The 16,113-nt window shown below is 51.8% G+C and overlaps 2 protein-coding genes and 1 non-coding gene across 10 annotated transcripts in view; 1 reads left to right on the top strand and 2 right to left on the bottom strand.

Moving 5' to 3' along the window:
• The window catches only part of IL17RC (interleukin 17 receptor C), a 16,881-nt gene extending 2,834 nt beyond the window's left edge, over window positions 1-14,047 (bottom strand). The window contains exons 1-16 of one of the 7 annotated variants that reach the window (XM_032149647.2): window positions 13,727-14,047; window positions 13,413-13,434; window positions 13,077-13,229; window positions 12,743-12,817; window positions 12,543-12,652; window positions 10,550-10,661; window positions 10,184-10,228; window positions 7,451-7,590; window positions 7,183-7,242; window positions 3,251-3,305; window positions 2,985-3,166; window positions 2,841-2,891; window positions 1,557-1,602; window positions 1,305-1,426; window positions 996-1,055; window positions 517-565 (exon numbers count right to left, since the gene is read on the bottom strand). In XM_032149647.2, the coding sequence (XP_032005538.1) occupies window positions 517-565; window positions 996-1,055; window positions 1,305-1,426; window positions 1,557-1,602; window positions 2,841-2,891; window positions 2,985-3,166; window positions 3,251-3,305; window positions 7,183-7,242; window positions 7,451-7,590; window positions 10,184-10,228; window positions 10,550-10,661; window positions 12,543-12,652; window positions 12,743-12,817; window positions 13,077-13,229; window positions 13,413-13,434; window positions 13,727-13,831 (1,387 nt within the window). In that variant the 5' untranslated portion in view covers window positions 13,832-14,047. The remainder of the gene's footprint in view (window positions 1-516; window positions 566-995; window positions 1,056-1,304; window positions 1,427-1,556; window positions 1,603-2,840; window positions 2,892-2,984; window positions 3,167-3,250; window positions 3,306-7,182; window positions 7,243-7,450; window positions 7,591-10,183; window positions 10,229-10,549; window positions 10,662-12,542; window positions 12,653-12,742; window positions 12,818-13,076; window positions 13,230-13,412; window positions 13,435-13,726) is intronic. The other 6 variants (XM_032149648.2, XM_058437248.1, XM_032149649.2 and 3 more) reach the window with 6 other exon arrangements.
• On the top strand, window positions 11,992-12,094 carry LOC116467647 (U6 spliceosomal RNA). The gene has a single exon (XR_004247863.1). It is a non-coding gene; the product is annotated as a U6 spliceosomal RNA (small nuclear RNA).
• A 691-nt stretch (window positions 14,048-14,738) lies between the features above and the next one.
• IL17RE (interleukin 17 receptor E) overlaps window positions 14,739-16,113 on the bottom strand; it is a 52,926-nt gene continuing 51,551 nt past the window's right edge. For both annotated transcript variants that reach the window (XM_032149637.2, XM_058437235.1), the window contains one exon: window positions 14,739-15,888. In XM_032149637.2, coding sequence (XP_032005528.1) covers window positions 15,332-15,888 — 557 coding nt within the window. In that variant the 3' untranslated portion in view covers window positions 14,739-15,331. The remainder of the gene's footprint in view (window positions 15,889-16,113) is intronic.

Here is a 16,113-nt window from a genome sequence, read left to right as displayed (position 1 = left end):
AATATTATATAATATTATATATATAAAAATTTGATTGTAGCTCCTGCTGCTCTCAACATAAGATCCAAATCCCCTACATGGCTCCTGAATCTTTATTTCATGACAGAAACCTGCCGGTCCAAGACCCTCTATCTCTACCCCCTTCCACTAGCTCAGTCTTCAGAGTTTCGCTGGAACCTTCCCCCTGAGCGCCTCACCCCACCCAGGTCAGGTCCACATTGTATGCATTTACAGCACTGAACACTTGGTGGTGCTTCAGTAGCTCACACTTTAAATGTAAGTGACTGGCTCATGTCTTGCTAGTCTTCTAGGGGTGGGGGGGCAGGGATTTATATTTTTGGTGTTCCTGGGATCCCTGCAAGCTCTCATCATTTTTTGAGTGAATGAAGGAATGACCCTCTGTTTATCTGATCTCAGGGAAGGACAAGGCCATTGCATGTGCTGTGCTCAAGAGTGGTCCCTGTCAAGATCCCCACTCCTGGTACAGAAAGGAAAGGCAGTTCTTACAATACTCACATTTGTCCATGGGGCAGGCCCATAGCGCTCCCAAGTCATCATCCCATAGCTGTAAGATACAAACAGAACCAAATCCAGGGCACCAGCCAGGTGTTCCAATATTCACCAAGCTCTGGTGGCCTGATCTCCAAATTCCCAGCATCAACTATGCATATCTCCCGGCTAAGGTTCCTGCAGCTGCTCTGCCTTTGTGCTGTGCCCACTGACTAGGGTATGACTTCTTCCATACCAAATCTGGCTTATAGGAAGAAATTCTTCCAGGAAGCTCTCCCTGGAACCCAAAACTTAGCACCTGTAGGTGTGGTTATCTGTTTACGGGTGTCTAGCCAACAGTGTGCTCCTTGGGGATAAGAACTATGCTTCTTCTACTCTTAACTTTCCCAGGGCTGAACATAAGCCTAAATAGACAGTAGGTGAGTGCTAGTTTTAGGCCTGTTGCCCCTAGGCATTGAGGTGGGGCCCTTCTGCCACCAGCTCACCTGCAGACACTGGCCTGACTGCAGGTCTTGTAGTAAGTACTCTCCAAGGCGAGCTGCCCTCTGCCAAGCCAAAGGATGGGGGCACTGTTACCTGGAGGTAGCACCCTTAAGGCAGCACCTACCAGGCTACAGCTGGGTAGAATGGGGTAGAGGGGACTGGGAGACTTTGGTGATGCCACTGAATATGGCCCTGGTCTGAGTCACCCCCATGTTCCCAGAGACCGGCACAGGGCGGATGGAGCGAAAATTTGAGGCCAGGTGTGAGATGCATTTGGAGAGATCTGTGGAGGAGGGTCGCCCAGTCCTAACCGTGGAGGCTTTGCTGGGTAGTGAAGTACAGCCACTGGGTTCCAAGGCACAGAGGGATCTGTTGTCCTGGGGGTCTCGTGTCTCCAACAGTAGCACATCGTCTTTGAGAGGCCCCAGGGAGTCTGGAAGGGGTGAGAGGCCACTCTGACCAAGACCCATCCTTGCTGGGATTGGCCACTTGCCTGCCTCCCATGCCCTGACCTTCACCCCTAGGAAGTGGCCCTGCCCCAGCTGCCCCCAGGCCCAACTCACCAGCCCACAAGCACTCCTGCAGCTGCAGCTTCTTCCAGCTGTTCACCTGCTGGGAAGAGACCATGGTTAGGGCCACTAAGAAAAGCAAAAGCCAAAGGCAGAAATACCAGAACAGGGCAGGCAACAGAAGCCCTGCTGGGTTGGGAATCTGCATTCAATCTGACCTTAGGCAGATGTGGATTCAAGGCTGGGTGATTAGGAATCACTACATCTTTCTCTGCCCCAGCCTTGTGAGGTCATCTGTATAAAGCGTCTTCTGACCCTAAAGCTGTTTTTATGTCTTACGGAGCATGGTTCCCCTCTCATCTAACCTTCTCAAAGAGATTCCCTTCTCACATGACCACCCTGCTAAAAATTGCAACCCCAGTCCCACCTTATCCCTTTCCCATGGTATTTGTATGCAATTTTAAGATATTATATGATTTATTTACAATGTCTGTTGGCTGCCTTTCTCCATTACAATATAAGTTCTATGAGGGTAGAGATGTTAGGGTCTATCACAAGTGCCTAAAACAGTGACTCGCGCGCTGCTCAAAAAATCTTGAATGAGTATTTTGTTTGTTTGTTTGTTTGTTTGTTTTTTGAGACGGAGTTTTACTCTGTCGCCCAGTCTCACTCTGTCGCCCAGGCTGGAGTGCAGTGGCACCATCTCAGCTCACTGCAAGCTCCGCCTCCCAGGTTCACACCATTCTCCTGCCTCAGCCTTCCTAGTAGCTGGGACTACAGGTGCCCGCCACCACGCCCAGCTAATTTTTTGTGTTTTTAGTAGAGATGGGGTTTCACCGTGTTAGCCAGGATGATCTTGATGTCCTGACCTCGTGATCTGCCCCCCTCAGCCTCCCAAAGTGCTGGGATTACAGGCGTGAGCCACCGCACCTGGACGAATGAGTGAATATTCTTATAATCACCCTTTGAAACTGTAGAGCAACCCATTCTACAGGTATGGAAATAGAATAAGGATAGCAATAATAAAAGTGGCTACATTTATTGAGCATTTAGTCTGTACCAATTCCTAAGGGGAAGCACTTCTCTTATTTCATCGTCACAACCACTCCATGACGTAGTTACTGTATTATCATCTGCATTAAACAGATGAGGAAACTGACATTCAGAGAGGTGAAGTGAGTTGCCCAGGGTCCCACACACTGCTAAAGTAAACAGTGGAACTCCCAAAGAGGAAGCTGGCAACCACTATGCTTTAGCAGCCCAAGAACTAAGACCCCCTTGGCTGGGGGGTCTGCCCAGGTCCAGCCTCCAGCCCAGCACTATGCACCCCTTTCTGACCTGAACACAGAGGTTAGGGTGGCCTTTCAGCAATGGAAACTCGAGAACCTTCTGTGGAAAGAGAGGAATGGGTGGGATCACAAAAGGGGGCCCCCGGTTCCCCACTCTCCCCTCACCATGGGAGGTGCCCTCTGCTTCACTTACGTCCACAGTGACATTCTCCCAGGAAAGCGGTGGGACCAGTGGCTGGCAGGGGTCCCCACCCAGAGCCCGCCAGCACAGTGCCGCTTCTGCGGGCAGCGAGCACGGTGCGTCCAGCAGCCAGCTCTGCAGGGTCAGCAGTCGCAGTCGGGCGGCTCGCCAGAGGTTCCGGTGTGCGCGGGGGTCTGCAAGGAAAGGGCCCAGTCACCGCACGCCAGGCACCCATCGCTCGCAACACCCCAACCCCAGCCCCAGGCCGGTCAGCTCACCCTCCCTGAAGGGGCAGATGTTCGTCCTAACAGAGTCAGGTTCCAGAGGCCACACCTGGAAAGGAAATGGGGGTCTGCTTAGGTCCCCTCCATGGGCATATGCCTGGCCCTCTGCTAGACAGTGGGGATGCAATCATTCAGCAGGTATTTCACAACCACTTGCCGGGTCTTCCTGCCTTTTACAAAACCTGGAGGTGCTCACATCTATTCTTCCAGCAAACATAATGCTGGGCACTGGCAACATCTTCATTAACAAACTTTTTTTTTTTTTTTGAGATAGAGTCTCGCTCTGTCGCCCAGGCTGGAGTGCAGTGGTGCAATCTTGGCTCACTACAACCTCCGCCTCCCAGGTTCAAGCGATTCTCCCATCTCAGTCTCCTGAGGAGCTGGGATTACAGGCACGTGCCACAACGCCCAGCTAACTGGTTAATTTTTGTATTTTTAATACAGATGGGGTTTCACCACATTGATCAGGCTGGTCTCGAACTCCTGACCTCAAGTGATCCACCCGTCTCGGCCTCCCAAAGTGTTGGGATTATAAGCATGAGCCACCGCACCTGGCCCATTCAACAGACTTTTAATGAGCGTTTACCATTGTGTCTTAGCAGTATGGCAAGCACAAGGGACCTTGGATAATTAAATTTTTATTATTTTTTTTATTTTTTGAGATGGAGTCTTGCTCTGTTGCCCAGGCTGGAGTGCAGTGGTGTGATCTCAGCTCACCACAACCTCCGCCTCCTGGGTTCAAGTGATTCTCCTGCCTCAGCTTCCCGAGTAGCAGGGACTACAGGCACGCATCACCATGCCTAGCTAATTTTTGTACTTTTAGTAGAGACTGGGTTTCACTGTGTTGGCCAGGCTGGTCTCAAACTCCTGACCTCATGATCCACCCACCTTGGCCTCCCAAAGTGCTGGGATTACAGGTGTGAGCCACCGTGCCTGGTGGATAATTAATTTTAATTCATTCCACAATCACTTTGTGAGCACCTGCTATGTGTTGGGGAATGTGCTAAGTTTTCATTTATTCTTTCAACAGACATTTTAAGAGTGCCTATTATGTGCATAGCTCTGTGCTAAGCACTAGAGGTAATATATTAATTTATCCATCAAGCCTTTAGTTAGGAACACCGACTATGTGGCAGGCATTGTGTTTGGCAATGAAGGTATTTAAATCACAGCATACATCTCATGAACATCTGCTGTGTCCTATGGTTGTGTTAGGCAGTACGATTTATTTACTCATTCAACAGTGAGGACCCTCATACTGTTACCTTGTTTAAAAACAAAACAAGGCTGGGCGTGGTGGCTCACCCTTGTAATCCCAGCACTTTGGGAGGCCGAGGTGGGCGGATCACGAAGTCAAGAGATCGAGACCATTCTGGCCAACATGCTGAAACCTCGTCTCTACTGAAAATACAAAAATTAGCCAGGCATGGTGGCACACACCTGTAGTCCCAGCTACTTGGGAGGCTGAGGCAGGAGAATTGCTTGAATCCGGGAGGCAGAGATTGCAGTGAGCCGAGATCACGCCACTGCACTCCAGCCTGCCAATAGAGCGAGACTCCGTCTCAAAACAAACAAACAAACAAAAATAAATAAATAAATAAAAAAATAAAAAAAAAGTAGGCACTATATGCCAGGCACTGTGCAAAGCTCTTGCAAAGCTATTACATTTGAATTAGATATGATTTGCTTGCCTTCAAGGAAATCACAAACTCACACTTGTAGTAAGGATAAAAAATTTATATAAATTAGTAAAGCACTCACTCATTTCATAATATTTATTAAGCATCTGTTGTGTACAAGAAGAAATTAGATGCCCAAATAAGGAAGTGATTGAGCTGGGTGTGGTGGCCCATCGCCACAAAACGTTAAAAAATGAAAACAGGCTGGGCACGGTGGCTCACGCCTGTAATCCCAGCACTCTGGGAGGCCCAGGCGGGCAGATCACAAGTTCAGGAGATCGAGACCATCCTGGCTAACATGGTGAAACCCCGTCTCTACTAAAAATACAAAAATTAGCCGGGCATGGTGGCGTATGCCTGTAATCTCAGGTACTTGGGAGGCTGAGGCAGGAGAATGGCTTGAACCTGGGAGGCGGAGGTTGCAGTGAGCCGAGATCATGCCACTGCACTCCATCCTGGGCAAAAGAGTGAAACTCCGTATAAAAAAAAAAAAAAGGAAACAATTAGCCAGGCATGGTGGTGCATGCCTGCAGTCCCGGCTGCTCAGAGGCTGAGGCAGGAGGATCCCTTGATCCCGGGAGGTTGAGGCTGCAATGAGCCGTGTTCATGCCACTGCACTCTACCACGGGTGACAGAGCAAAATGCTATCTCCAAAAAAAAAAAAAAAAATTTAACTAAGAAAATAAAAGAAATGAAGTGATAAATGGACAAGGAAAGATAGAAGTGCAAGGGGATTTGGAGCTAGGAGAGGCCGGGTGGTTGGGGAGAAGCTTTGGGAAAGAGGTGAGGGCATTTGAGATCATGGGAACCACCTGAGAAAAGGCAGGGAGCTAGGTGTATCTTGGTAAGTAGCTCCACTGGATGTAACAATGTTCTCATGAAGGGGAATCATGGGGAAAATATAGTGAAAAGGCACCGTTGGGGGCAGAATATGGGCCCAGAATGCCAGGAAAGTGATGGGAAGGGAGGGGAGCTTGGAGGTATTGAAACAGTCTAGAAAAGAGATGATAGAGCCCCAAGCTGGACTGAGATGGAGAGGAGGGGGAAAGAGGATGAGAGACATTAATGTCAGAGGTAAGATGGATGAGACCTGATGACCAATTAAATGTGCAATCAGCGTCCGGGCACAGTGGCTCATGCCTGTAATCCCAGCACTTTGGGAGGCCGAGGCGGGTGGATCATGAGGTCAGGAGATCGAGACCATCGTGGCTAACATGGTGAAACCCTGTCTCTACTGAAAATACAAAAAATTAGCCGGGCATGGTCGCAGGCACCTGTAGTTCCAGCTACTCAGGAGGCTGAGGCAAGAATGGCGTGAACCCAGGAGAGCAGCTTGCAGTGAGCCAAGATCGTGCCACGGTGCTCCAGCCTGGGCGACAGAGAAAGACTCTGTCTAAAAAAAAAAAAAAAAAGTTCAATCAGGGCCAGCCACAGTGGCTCATGCTTATAATCCCAGCACTTGGTGGGAGGCTGAGGTGGGAGGATAGCATAAGCCCAGGAATTCAGAACAGCCTGGGTAACATAGCAAGACCCCATCTCTACACAAAACAAAAAAAACTAGCTGAGTATGGTAGTGCTCACCAGTAGTTCCAGCTACTTGGGAGGCTGAGGCAGGAGGATCACTTGAGCCCAGGGGGCTGAGGCTGCAGTGTGCCATGATTGTGCCACTGCACTCCAGCCTGTACCACTGCACTTTTTAGACAAGAGTGAGACCTTGTCTAAAAAAATAAATAAATGTACGGAGGAAGAGGAAAGAGCCAGCATATTTAAGCCTGGATGTGGCACACATTCTTATAACAGCCCCATGAGGCTGTTACTATTATTATTCCCATTTTACAGATGAGAAACAGGCTCACAGAGGTGAAGTGACTTGCCTAAGGTTACACAGCTAGCAAATGGCAAGAGCCAAGATTCAAACCAGTCCAAGTTCGTAGCACATGCTCTGCCCGCCAGGGGAACACAGACAGAACTAGAGGAGTAGGGAAAGGCTTCAAGGAGAAGGTGACATTTGCATGGGGCCATGAAGTGTAAGCAGGAGTTCTGTGGAGGATCAGGGAGAGCATTCAGGGAATGTAATAGACAGAAGGCATAGGACAGCAAGGGTCAAGGGAGGGCCAGCCACCCCAGGGAGCCACAGTCTCCACCTCAATGAAGGGTTTGAAGAATGGTGAGACCAGGAAGGCAGGGATCACCCCCATCATCATCTTCCCACTCGTCTTCTGGCACCCAGCTGGACTCTGCTCCTACCTGAATACAGAGGCAGGGAACCAGGTCTGTGTGGTTCAAGGTAATGATCTGCGGTCCAGTCTGTGGAACAAATAAAGGAAGGAGGTTGGAGAAGATAAGGAGGAGGAGGAGGCCAAAGTCAAGGAAACCAGGAAGGCAGAAGTTCCCCCACCGGTGTTCCCTTGCTTGGGGTGAATCCTCTTCAAGGGTCCCCTTTGATAAGGCTCTGTGTCCTTTGCACAGGCATCGGCCTACAGTGGGAATGGACTTGGGAAGGGGGAGGCCTCACCAGGTTTTTGTGCCACCGGGGTTTTGGGGGGCCCTGGACCTGATTCCAGTACAGGGAGAGGCCGAAGTGCTGCTCCTCAGAGACATTCAGAACCAGATGCACGTTGTCACCATCTGCTGACACATTGAGCCAGGGCAGGGCTGGTGGGAGAGGCAAAGAGAGCGCAGCTTAGACTTCCTCACCTCTTCTGCATCCCCGACTGACCCTTTGGAGTTTCCTTCAAACCCCCTAGACTGGGAGGCTCTTGGAGGGCAGAGCGTGTGTCCTCATTTCAGACCAGACTTTGCTCCTAGCAGCTGCCCAGAGCCAAGCCCATGGAGGCCCTAGTGCGTGGTCTGAGGACAGCTATTCTCCCTGCTTCTCCCTCTGCAGCCAGAAAGATCTTGTAACCTCTTTAAAACAAGTCATTTTCCTCTGCTCAGAACTGTGACCTTTCTGACCTTACCTCTTGACACTTGTGTCCTTTTTTTTTTTTTTTTTTTGTGAGGGAGTCTCGCTCTGTTGCCCAGGCTGGAGTGCATTGGCACGATAGCTCACTGCAAACTCCACCTCCTGGGTTCAAGCGATTCTCTTGCCTTAGTCACCTGAGTAGCTGGGATTACAGGCGTGCGTCACCACGCCCGGCTAATTTTTGTATTTTTAGTAGAGATGGGGTTTTGCTCATGTTGGCCAGGCTGGTCTTGAACTCCTAACCTCAAGCAATCCTCCTTCCTCAGTTTCCCAAAGTGCTGGGATTGCAGACATGAGTCACCACACACAGCCTATGGCACTTGTGTCCTTAATAACTCTGCTGCAGAGTTGTTAAGGACCTCCTTAATATTTCTCTTTTTTTTCTTCTTTTTTTTTTTTTTGAGTTGGAGTCTGGCTCTGATGCCCAGGCTGGAGTGCAGTGGTGTGATCTCGGCTCACTGCAAGCTCTGCCTCCTGGGGTTCACGCCATTCTCCTGCCTCAGGCTCCCGAGTAGCTGGGACTACAGGCGCCCGCCACCATGCCAAGCTAATTTTTTTGTATTTTTATTTTATTTTTAACACTGTTTCACCGTGTTAGCCAGGATGGTCTCGATCTCCTGACCTCGTGATCCACCGGGCTCGGCCTCCCAAAGGGCTGGGATTACAGGCGTGAGCCACCGCGCCTGGCCCCCTCCTTACTATTTCTAAAACACCCCTGACATACTCCCACCCCAGGCCCTTTTTGCTGGCTATTCTCTTTTCCCTCAGATATATGGCTCCTCCCTCACCTCTTTCAGGTCTCTGTTCACCAGAATGAGACCATCCCTGACCTCTGCAACTCCCAACCTTCCCCAGCCCTTCCACAAATGTTCTCCTTAGTGCTAATCACTAACTTACTGCATTCTTCACATCTCCATGTGTTTATTGTGTCCTTCCTCACCCCCACCCTGACCCTGACACCAGCTCCATGGGGTCGGGGTTTTTTGTCATCTTGATTTATTGATTTATTAATATTTCCAGTGTCCAGGGATTTGCCTGGTACACAGAAATTAATAAATATCTGTTGAATAAATGAATCAATGTCTACTTAATGAAGGAAGAAATGAAATCCATGATATATACATCTGTGTTTTCAAAACTCTGGTGCTGAATAGTCTTTAATGAGTTGCCAAAGAGGCAAGCCAACTTTAATTTTAGGAAGCCAAAAAGAAAATGAAGTTGAAAAAATTTAGTAGTTCAGAAAACATCACAGTATGTGATGTATTCACAGTATTTATGTATTGATCTGGGTGCTAGTTATGCAAGTGTATACATACATAAAAACGAATTGGCTGGACGCGGCAGCTCACGCCTGTAATCCCAGCACTTTGGGAGGCCGAGGTGGGAGGATCACGAGGTCAGGAGTTCAAGACCAGCCTGGCCAACATGGTGAAACCCCATCTCTACAGGCTGATCTCTACAAAGATTAGCTGTGCGCAGTGGTGCATGTCTGTAATCCCAGCTACTTGGGAGGTTGAGGCAGGAGAATCGCTTGAACCCAGAAGGCAGAAGTTGCAGTGAGCTGAGATCGCACCACTGCACTCCAGCCTGGGCGACAAGCAAGACTCCGCCAAAAAAATAAAAAATAAAAAAGAACTGGACATGAAAATCAGTACCCTTTACATACTTTTATGTATGTTATACACAATAAAAAAGAAAATACAAAACCAAAACAAAATCCAAATAATATGTGGGAAAAAAGTCAGACCCTTGACTTTCTTAGCTTTTATTTCAAGTTTTTGTTTTGTTTTGTTTTGTTTTTTGAGACGGAGTCTTGCTCTGTCACCCAGGCTAGTGTGCAATGGTGCAGTCTCAGCTTACTGCAGCCTCTGCCTCCCAGGCTCAAGCGATTCTCCTGCCTCAGCCTCCTGAGTAGCTGGGACCACAAATGCACACCACCACGCCCTGTTAATTTTTGTATTTTTGGTAGAGACGGGGTTTTGCCAGGTTGCCCAGGCTCGTCTCGAACTTTTGAGCTCAAGCGATCCTTCCACCTCGGCCTCCCAAAGTGCTGGGATTACAGGCATGAGCCACTGAGCCTGACCCAAGATTCATCTTTCTATTTCCAGTGCTTAGCACAGAGTAGCAGATACTGCAATTAATGTGTTATGAACAAACGAATGAATGAATGTGTTCTGTGAGCTTCTGAGATGTGGCAGCCCATATCTGAAGTGGACTCCAAGGGTCTCTTATACTCCAGACCCTGCCCCTCCCTACCCCCGGCCCACTGGCCCTAGCCCCTACCCCAGCAGCTCGGGATGCTGTTCCGGACTTCGAGCCCCCTGCAGTCTGGGGAGAGATCACAGAAGAGCCTCCAGTGGGGCTGGGGGCCAAGGAAAGAAGTGGGGGCAATTTGGCTCCCAGGGGGCATTAGGAATGGCTCCCCATCCCCTACATACCACCCACATCTATCCAATGCTCAAAGCACCTTCCCCAGGGGCTGGAAAGCCATGTCACCCAGGGAGAGAAGGTCCGACGGACTGACTCTGGGAAGGATAGGAGCTCAGACCCCTGCCACAGAGTGGATAGAGCTAGAAGAGGGTGAAAGCAAGAGGGGGAATGGCCAGAGGGGACAGAGGCTAGGGGGCCAGGACTTGGGGGTCCACTTACCAGGCAGCTGCTGTGTGAGGTTGAGTTCCTTCTCGTACCTGGGCTGAGTATAGGACCAGATTCGTACCTCACTCCCTAGGGCAGCCTCGAAGCAGTCATATACCACAGAGCCCTGTGAGGAGAGGGGTGGGGAAGGCTGGCGGTGCAGGGCTCAGAATCCAGGCCAAGGGCTGTGGGATCATCTGCAGGGACCACTCTGCTCACTGCCCTCCTCCCCCAACCAATGACTGTATTTATACTGTATAGCCTGAAATCTACTATTCACCTTTCTTTCAAGGGGCCTCAATTCTAAAGCAAATGTCCTCAGTAAGAGTGTCACCAGGGTGGGAAAAGGCCCTAGACATTTAAATCCCTGCCCCACCCAGCTGTGCTAGATCACCTGGCCAAAGCTAAAGAGATGAGACCCCAACACAATATGGCACACCCCTCCCCACAGAAGTGGTTCTCACACTCAACCCAGTGTCTCAGTGTTCCTCACAACTGCTTGTGACATGGACCAAGCAGATGTTCTCCCAGTCTACAATTCTCCAGATAAAAGGATATTGGCTAGGGGCTGGAGGTTGGAGGGAAAGTCAAAGGGTTTGAGTGATTTGACCCCAGTGGAAATAGATCTTCCAGGCACATGTGGCCTCCTTAGGCAGGGAGAAGCCCTGACACCCTACACCATGGTACTTACACCTTGGTAAGTATACTATGGTATGTATGGTAGGACTCTTCCTTTGGTCCAAGAGTACAGAGAAGTGCATCCAGCCCACAGACCTCCCGTCTCCAAGCCTCACTTTATCTATCTGGAAAATGAGGATAATAATAATGCCTAGTTCATCAGGTAATTTTGAGGATTACAAAAGAATTAAATTATTTGAAATTCTTCAGTGCCAGGCATTACATCCAGTGTTTTACAGGTATCGACTTAATTTAATTGTCACAACAGTCATGTGAGGTGGGACTATTCCTTTTTTTTTTTGAGACAGAGTCTGTTGCCCAGGCTGGAGTTCAGTGGCGCGATCTCGGCTCACTGCAAGCTCCGCCTCCCGGGTTCACGCCATTCTCCTGCCTCAGCCTCCTGAGTAGCTGGGACTACAGGCACCCATCACCAAGCCCTGCTAAATTTTTGTATTTTTTTAGTGGAGGCGGGGTTTCACAGTGTTAGCCAGGATGATCTCGATCTCCTGACCTCGTGATCTGCCCGCCTCGGCCTCCCAAAGTGCTGGGATTACAGGTGTGAGCCACTGCGCCCAGCCGGAACTGTTCTTTTTTTATGTGGCAAAAAAAAACAACAAAAAAAAAACTTTAAGAGATATTTCACAAGGAAGTTACACAAATAGCCAATAAGCATGTGAAAAAAGTGCTCAACTTCATCAGTCATTGGAAGATACAAATTAAAACCACAATGATAAACCACTACATATGCAGTAAAATTATTACAATGACAACACTTATGCTTGTTTTGGCACCACATACACTACAACTGGAACAATATAGAAAAGATTAGCACGGCCCGTGCCTGAGGATGACATGCAAATTCATGGAGGGTCCCACATATTTAAAATTCAAATATATTTAATTTAAAAATAAAATAAAATTACACCATCAAGTGTTGGCAAAGATGGGAAGCAACTAGAACTCCCATACACTGCTGGTAGGAGGGTAAAATAGTAGAAGCACCCTGGAAAACTGCTTGGTGATTTCTCACAGTCAAGCATATGAAGTAGAACTATTCTCATCCCCATTTTACAGACATAAAAACTGAGGCATAACAGGCTGAAGGGACTTGCCCACAGCGCTGATCAGAATCAAAAGAATAGTCCCACCTCACATGGCTGTTGTGAGAATTAAATAGGTTGATACCTGTAAAACACTGGCTGTAATGCCTGGTACTGAAGGGTTTCAATAAATTTAATTCTTTTGTAATCCTCAAAGAGATAATGCATGTGAAAATGTTTTATAGATTTTAGGTTTAGAAGGTGATTATTATTATTATTATTTTGCATACCACAGACTGACCAAACTGCACAAGGGCAGCAGGCACTTGCACCTCCAGCAGGACGCAGCGGGCAGTAGGGTAGGCCTGGAAGGAGAGCACGACTTGGGCCTGGAGAGAGGCTGTGGGCAACAGGGCAGGGGTTGGTCAGGCCCAGGAGCGGCAGGCCAGGCCTTAGCACGGGGCAGTTGGGCTAGCCAGGTTCTCCTCACCATTCCTAGGCTCCTCCTCCCCTGGGTCAGCTGCTCCTCCAAACTTTTCCTCATCTTCAGGCTCTTCCCAGTGCCCTAGAAGGACCCAAGAGCAAGGACCTGGGTGAAGCCCCCTGCTCTGGACTGGCTGGCTTTGGCGTTGGCTTCCTTCTGGAAAGCCCAGTGCTGAGAAGCAGGGGCTGGGAAGACCACATTGGCCTGGGGGTCCTTCTGCCGGTGTCCTCCAGGAGAACACTGAGGATGCCCAGCGCTGCTTGAGAGATCCCCTGGCCCTTATGCCCACCCCAGACACACTCAAGTGTGTACATGCACTGTCACAGGATGACTTGCTCACCATGCACCTCCAAGTGGACAGCCACACGCACACAGAGGTCACAGTCGGTCTCCTTGGGGCACCTCAGCACCAGCTCTGTCTGCAGGTGCGTAGGCGCCAGCACAGGGCCCGGAGCAGGCATGATGTCCCCAGGCAGGCAGAGTATGTCACTGCCTGTGTGTGGAAGGGCGGAGCTGAAGCTGTTCCAAGCCCAGAATTTGGTGGCACCTGACATACCCAGAGAGCCAAAGAACTTGGCTGTCCTGGGCTGAGGTGGGCCTGGAGGGTATGGGCCTGGGACAGCTCTGCTCCCTTCAGCCAACCTGGGAAATTCTTTTTAAAAGTAGGGATACTTACCCCAGAGGTGGCAGGAGAGGCCCTGGGAAGGAAGGAAAGGAGAGTCAGAATTTGTGCCCCCACCATCTAGGCACTGTTCTCTGCCTAAGACCTCCACCTACCTTTTTCTGGGGCTCCGTATTCCCAGACCCTCCCAGAGGAAGACAGACCTAGCTCTTGCCCCTTCCCCATTCTTCTCTTCTGCCATCAGCACCAGACAGACCAGACAGGGCAGTTCTGGCGGTGGCAGCAGTGACAGGAGCCAGGCTAAGGCTTTGCTGAGCCAAAAACTGAACTCTGAGCCTTTCCTCGTCTCCCCAGGGTTCCAGACTCACCGGAGAGCAGTGGGTAGCGTCCTGAGGCCCCACAAGCCTCTCCAGAGAAAGGACCACTGGGCTTCGGCCCAGTGCCAAGGACAGCAAGAACCAGGGCACAGGCATCTTCTAGGTGCCAGGCGGCACCCAGGCCTGAGGCCCTGTGCTGCCCCCCCAAGGGGGGCAGACACCCCAGTCAGCCCGTGTCTGTGGGTGGCAGGGGCTGGAATCCCTCTTCAGCCTCCAGAGGAGGCAGAGGGGGCTGTGCTGGATAGTTTGTGCACTCCCTGTCCTGGGAGTCCCGACTCTCCTCCTACTTCCAGCACGGAGTGCTTTCGTTTTGGCTCCCGGCAGGCAGCCGGCTGTTCCCGCCCCTCTCTGTCCCTCCCACCAACACCAGGCTTGGGAGCCAGCAGCCTTGGACTAGGGTGGTGGCCGCACCTCCTCCTTTGGCTCTCCTCTCCCTCTGCTGACACCTGGCTGGGAGGGGCCCCTGAAGAAGACAGCGAATGCATCATGGCTGAGTAAGGGAGCTCTTACTCACCCCGGGAGTCCTAAGGAGGACACGGCCCTGGAGTCCTGGGCCCACTAGGTCTCCCCTTACTAGGCACACTCGGTCCCCTCACACACTGTTTGGGCCTCGGTAACCTTTTGTGGGACAGGAGCTCTAAAAGCACCACCAAAGGGCACCAGAAAGTGGGCTTTTCACCACTGCCTGGCTCAAATGCGGTATGGGGAGCAGAAGGAACCCAGGAGCCAGAGCCTGGCAGACAGGGGTCCCATCTGTGCTGTTGCTCTGGGCCGGCTGTGTGATGATGGACACACCATCTGGCGAAGCCTCTATTTCCTCTCTCCTCTTGTAAGAATCACTGAGGGGGATCAAGGAGATTGCCCCATCCTCCTTTGCTTTTGGAGGCATTGCTTGTAAGAACGTGACGGATGCCATGCCTTGTGGACACAAAGGATTTGGGCCAGCACACTGATACATACCCCCCAGGCAGGCTCCCCAGCCACACTAGAGAAGCACACTGTGTTTTCTTAGTTTGTCATGTTTGTCTTTATTCATCTTTCCGGATCTTGGTCCCCACCCCCAGCACCCACCCACCCCACCCCCAACCCCCATTGTCCTGACCACCCAGAGCCAAAAGTCTCATTTCCTAGGTCGAGTCCTCTCTCCCTCTGGGCAGAGCCTCAGTGTGGGAAAGGGAATCCCTGGCCCCCAAGGAGGTTTTCTATCAGCCGCCCCCCACACCCCCCCACCCCCTCACCCTCCTTCAGAACTGACATGGCTCCTGCCTCCCTACCCCGGCCCCAACCTCTCCAGCCTGGACTGAAGCATAAGCACACTGCTGTTTCTGGAGTTCTGGAGAGGAAGTGGGAAGACCGACCTCACCCATCAGAACAGGGGTTAGAGGAGCTCTCAGTCAAGGGAAAGTATGAGGAGGAAGAGGGATGCGCGCGGGGACTGGGTTGGGACTTCCGGCCTGTGAGGCAGGGAATAAGGCTTTTCGGCCAGTCGTCCTCGAGGCACCCCAAGGATTTCACGGTCGAAGGCTCATTCCGGGGTTCCAGCCAGTGTCCGTTGCGTTGCGGCCGCAGACACCCGGGACTGCAGGGGAGCTCTGCTCAACCTAGGTCTGCAAATCGGGCGGCCTCTCGTTCGAGCCGGCTGCACAGCTCTAGGCGGCTCTGCCTGCGCTGCCGCGCCCCAAGGCAGCCCCAGCTGGTGGCCTCTGCGGAAGGCCGCGCGTCTAGCGCCCTCAGCAGGCGCGGCAGGTCGCGCAGCAGGCGGTAGCGCGGTAGGGCGCGCAGCGGCGGGGGGATGTCGCCCTTGGCGCAGAGGCTACTGAAGTAAGCGAGCAGCAGCAGCGGGCGCGGGGCAGCGTGGAGCAGGGCGAGCAGGGGCGCGGCGCGGGGGTCGGGGCCGCTGGCCGGGCGAAGGTCGGCGCCGCTCCACAGCAGCAGCACTGTGCCCTGCTCCCGCGCTACGCGCGCCCGCGCCGCCCAGAGCCAAGGCAGCGGGCCCACGCGCGCCACGTGCCTCCCCTCCCACAGGTCCACGATCACGTCGCGCCCGCCGCCCAGCGCTGCCCGTAGCAGTTCAGCCAGCGCTCCCACCAGGCGCCGCTGCGCCTCCGAGTCTGCCGCGTGCAGGAGGAGCACTGGCCGCGCTGGGCCCGGGCCTGGTGGTGGGAAGCAACAGATGAAGGCGGGGCGGCTGAGGGACTGCTCAGTCCTCTCCTCCCCAGCCTCTCGGGATACCGTAGGGTGCTCGCTTCTCCGCCCCCGCCCCTTATTTGCTCTGGGGGTTGGTACCAAAAACAGCCCTAGCCTATAGGGTGCCTATGGGCTAGATAAAGGCACCCCTTCTGAAGAGAGGGCCAGGGCTCCAGGCTGGGCGAGTACAG

Source organism: Hylobates moloch, unplaced genomic scaffold, assembly GCF_009828535.3.
Source record: "Hylobates moloch isolate HMO894 unplaced genomic scaffold, HMol_V3 SCAFFOLD_4, whole genome shotgun sequence".
Taxonomy (NCBI): Eukaryota; Metazoa; Chordata; class Mammalia; order Primates; family Hylobatidae; genus Hylobates; species Hylobates moloch.
Note: the sequence above shows the minus strand (reverse complement) of the source record. Positions and strands in the feature narration are given on the sequence as shown.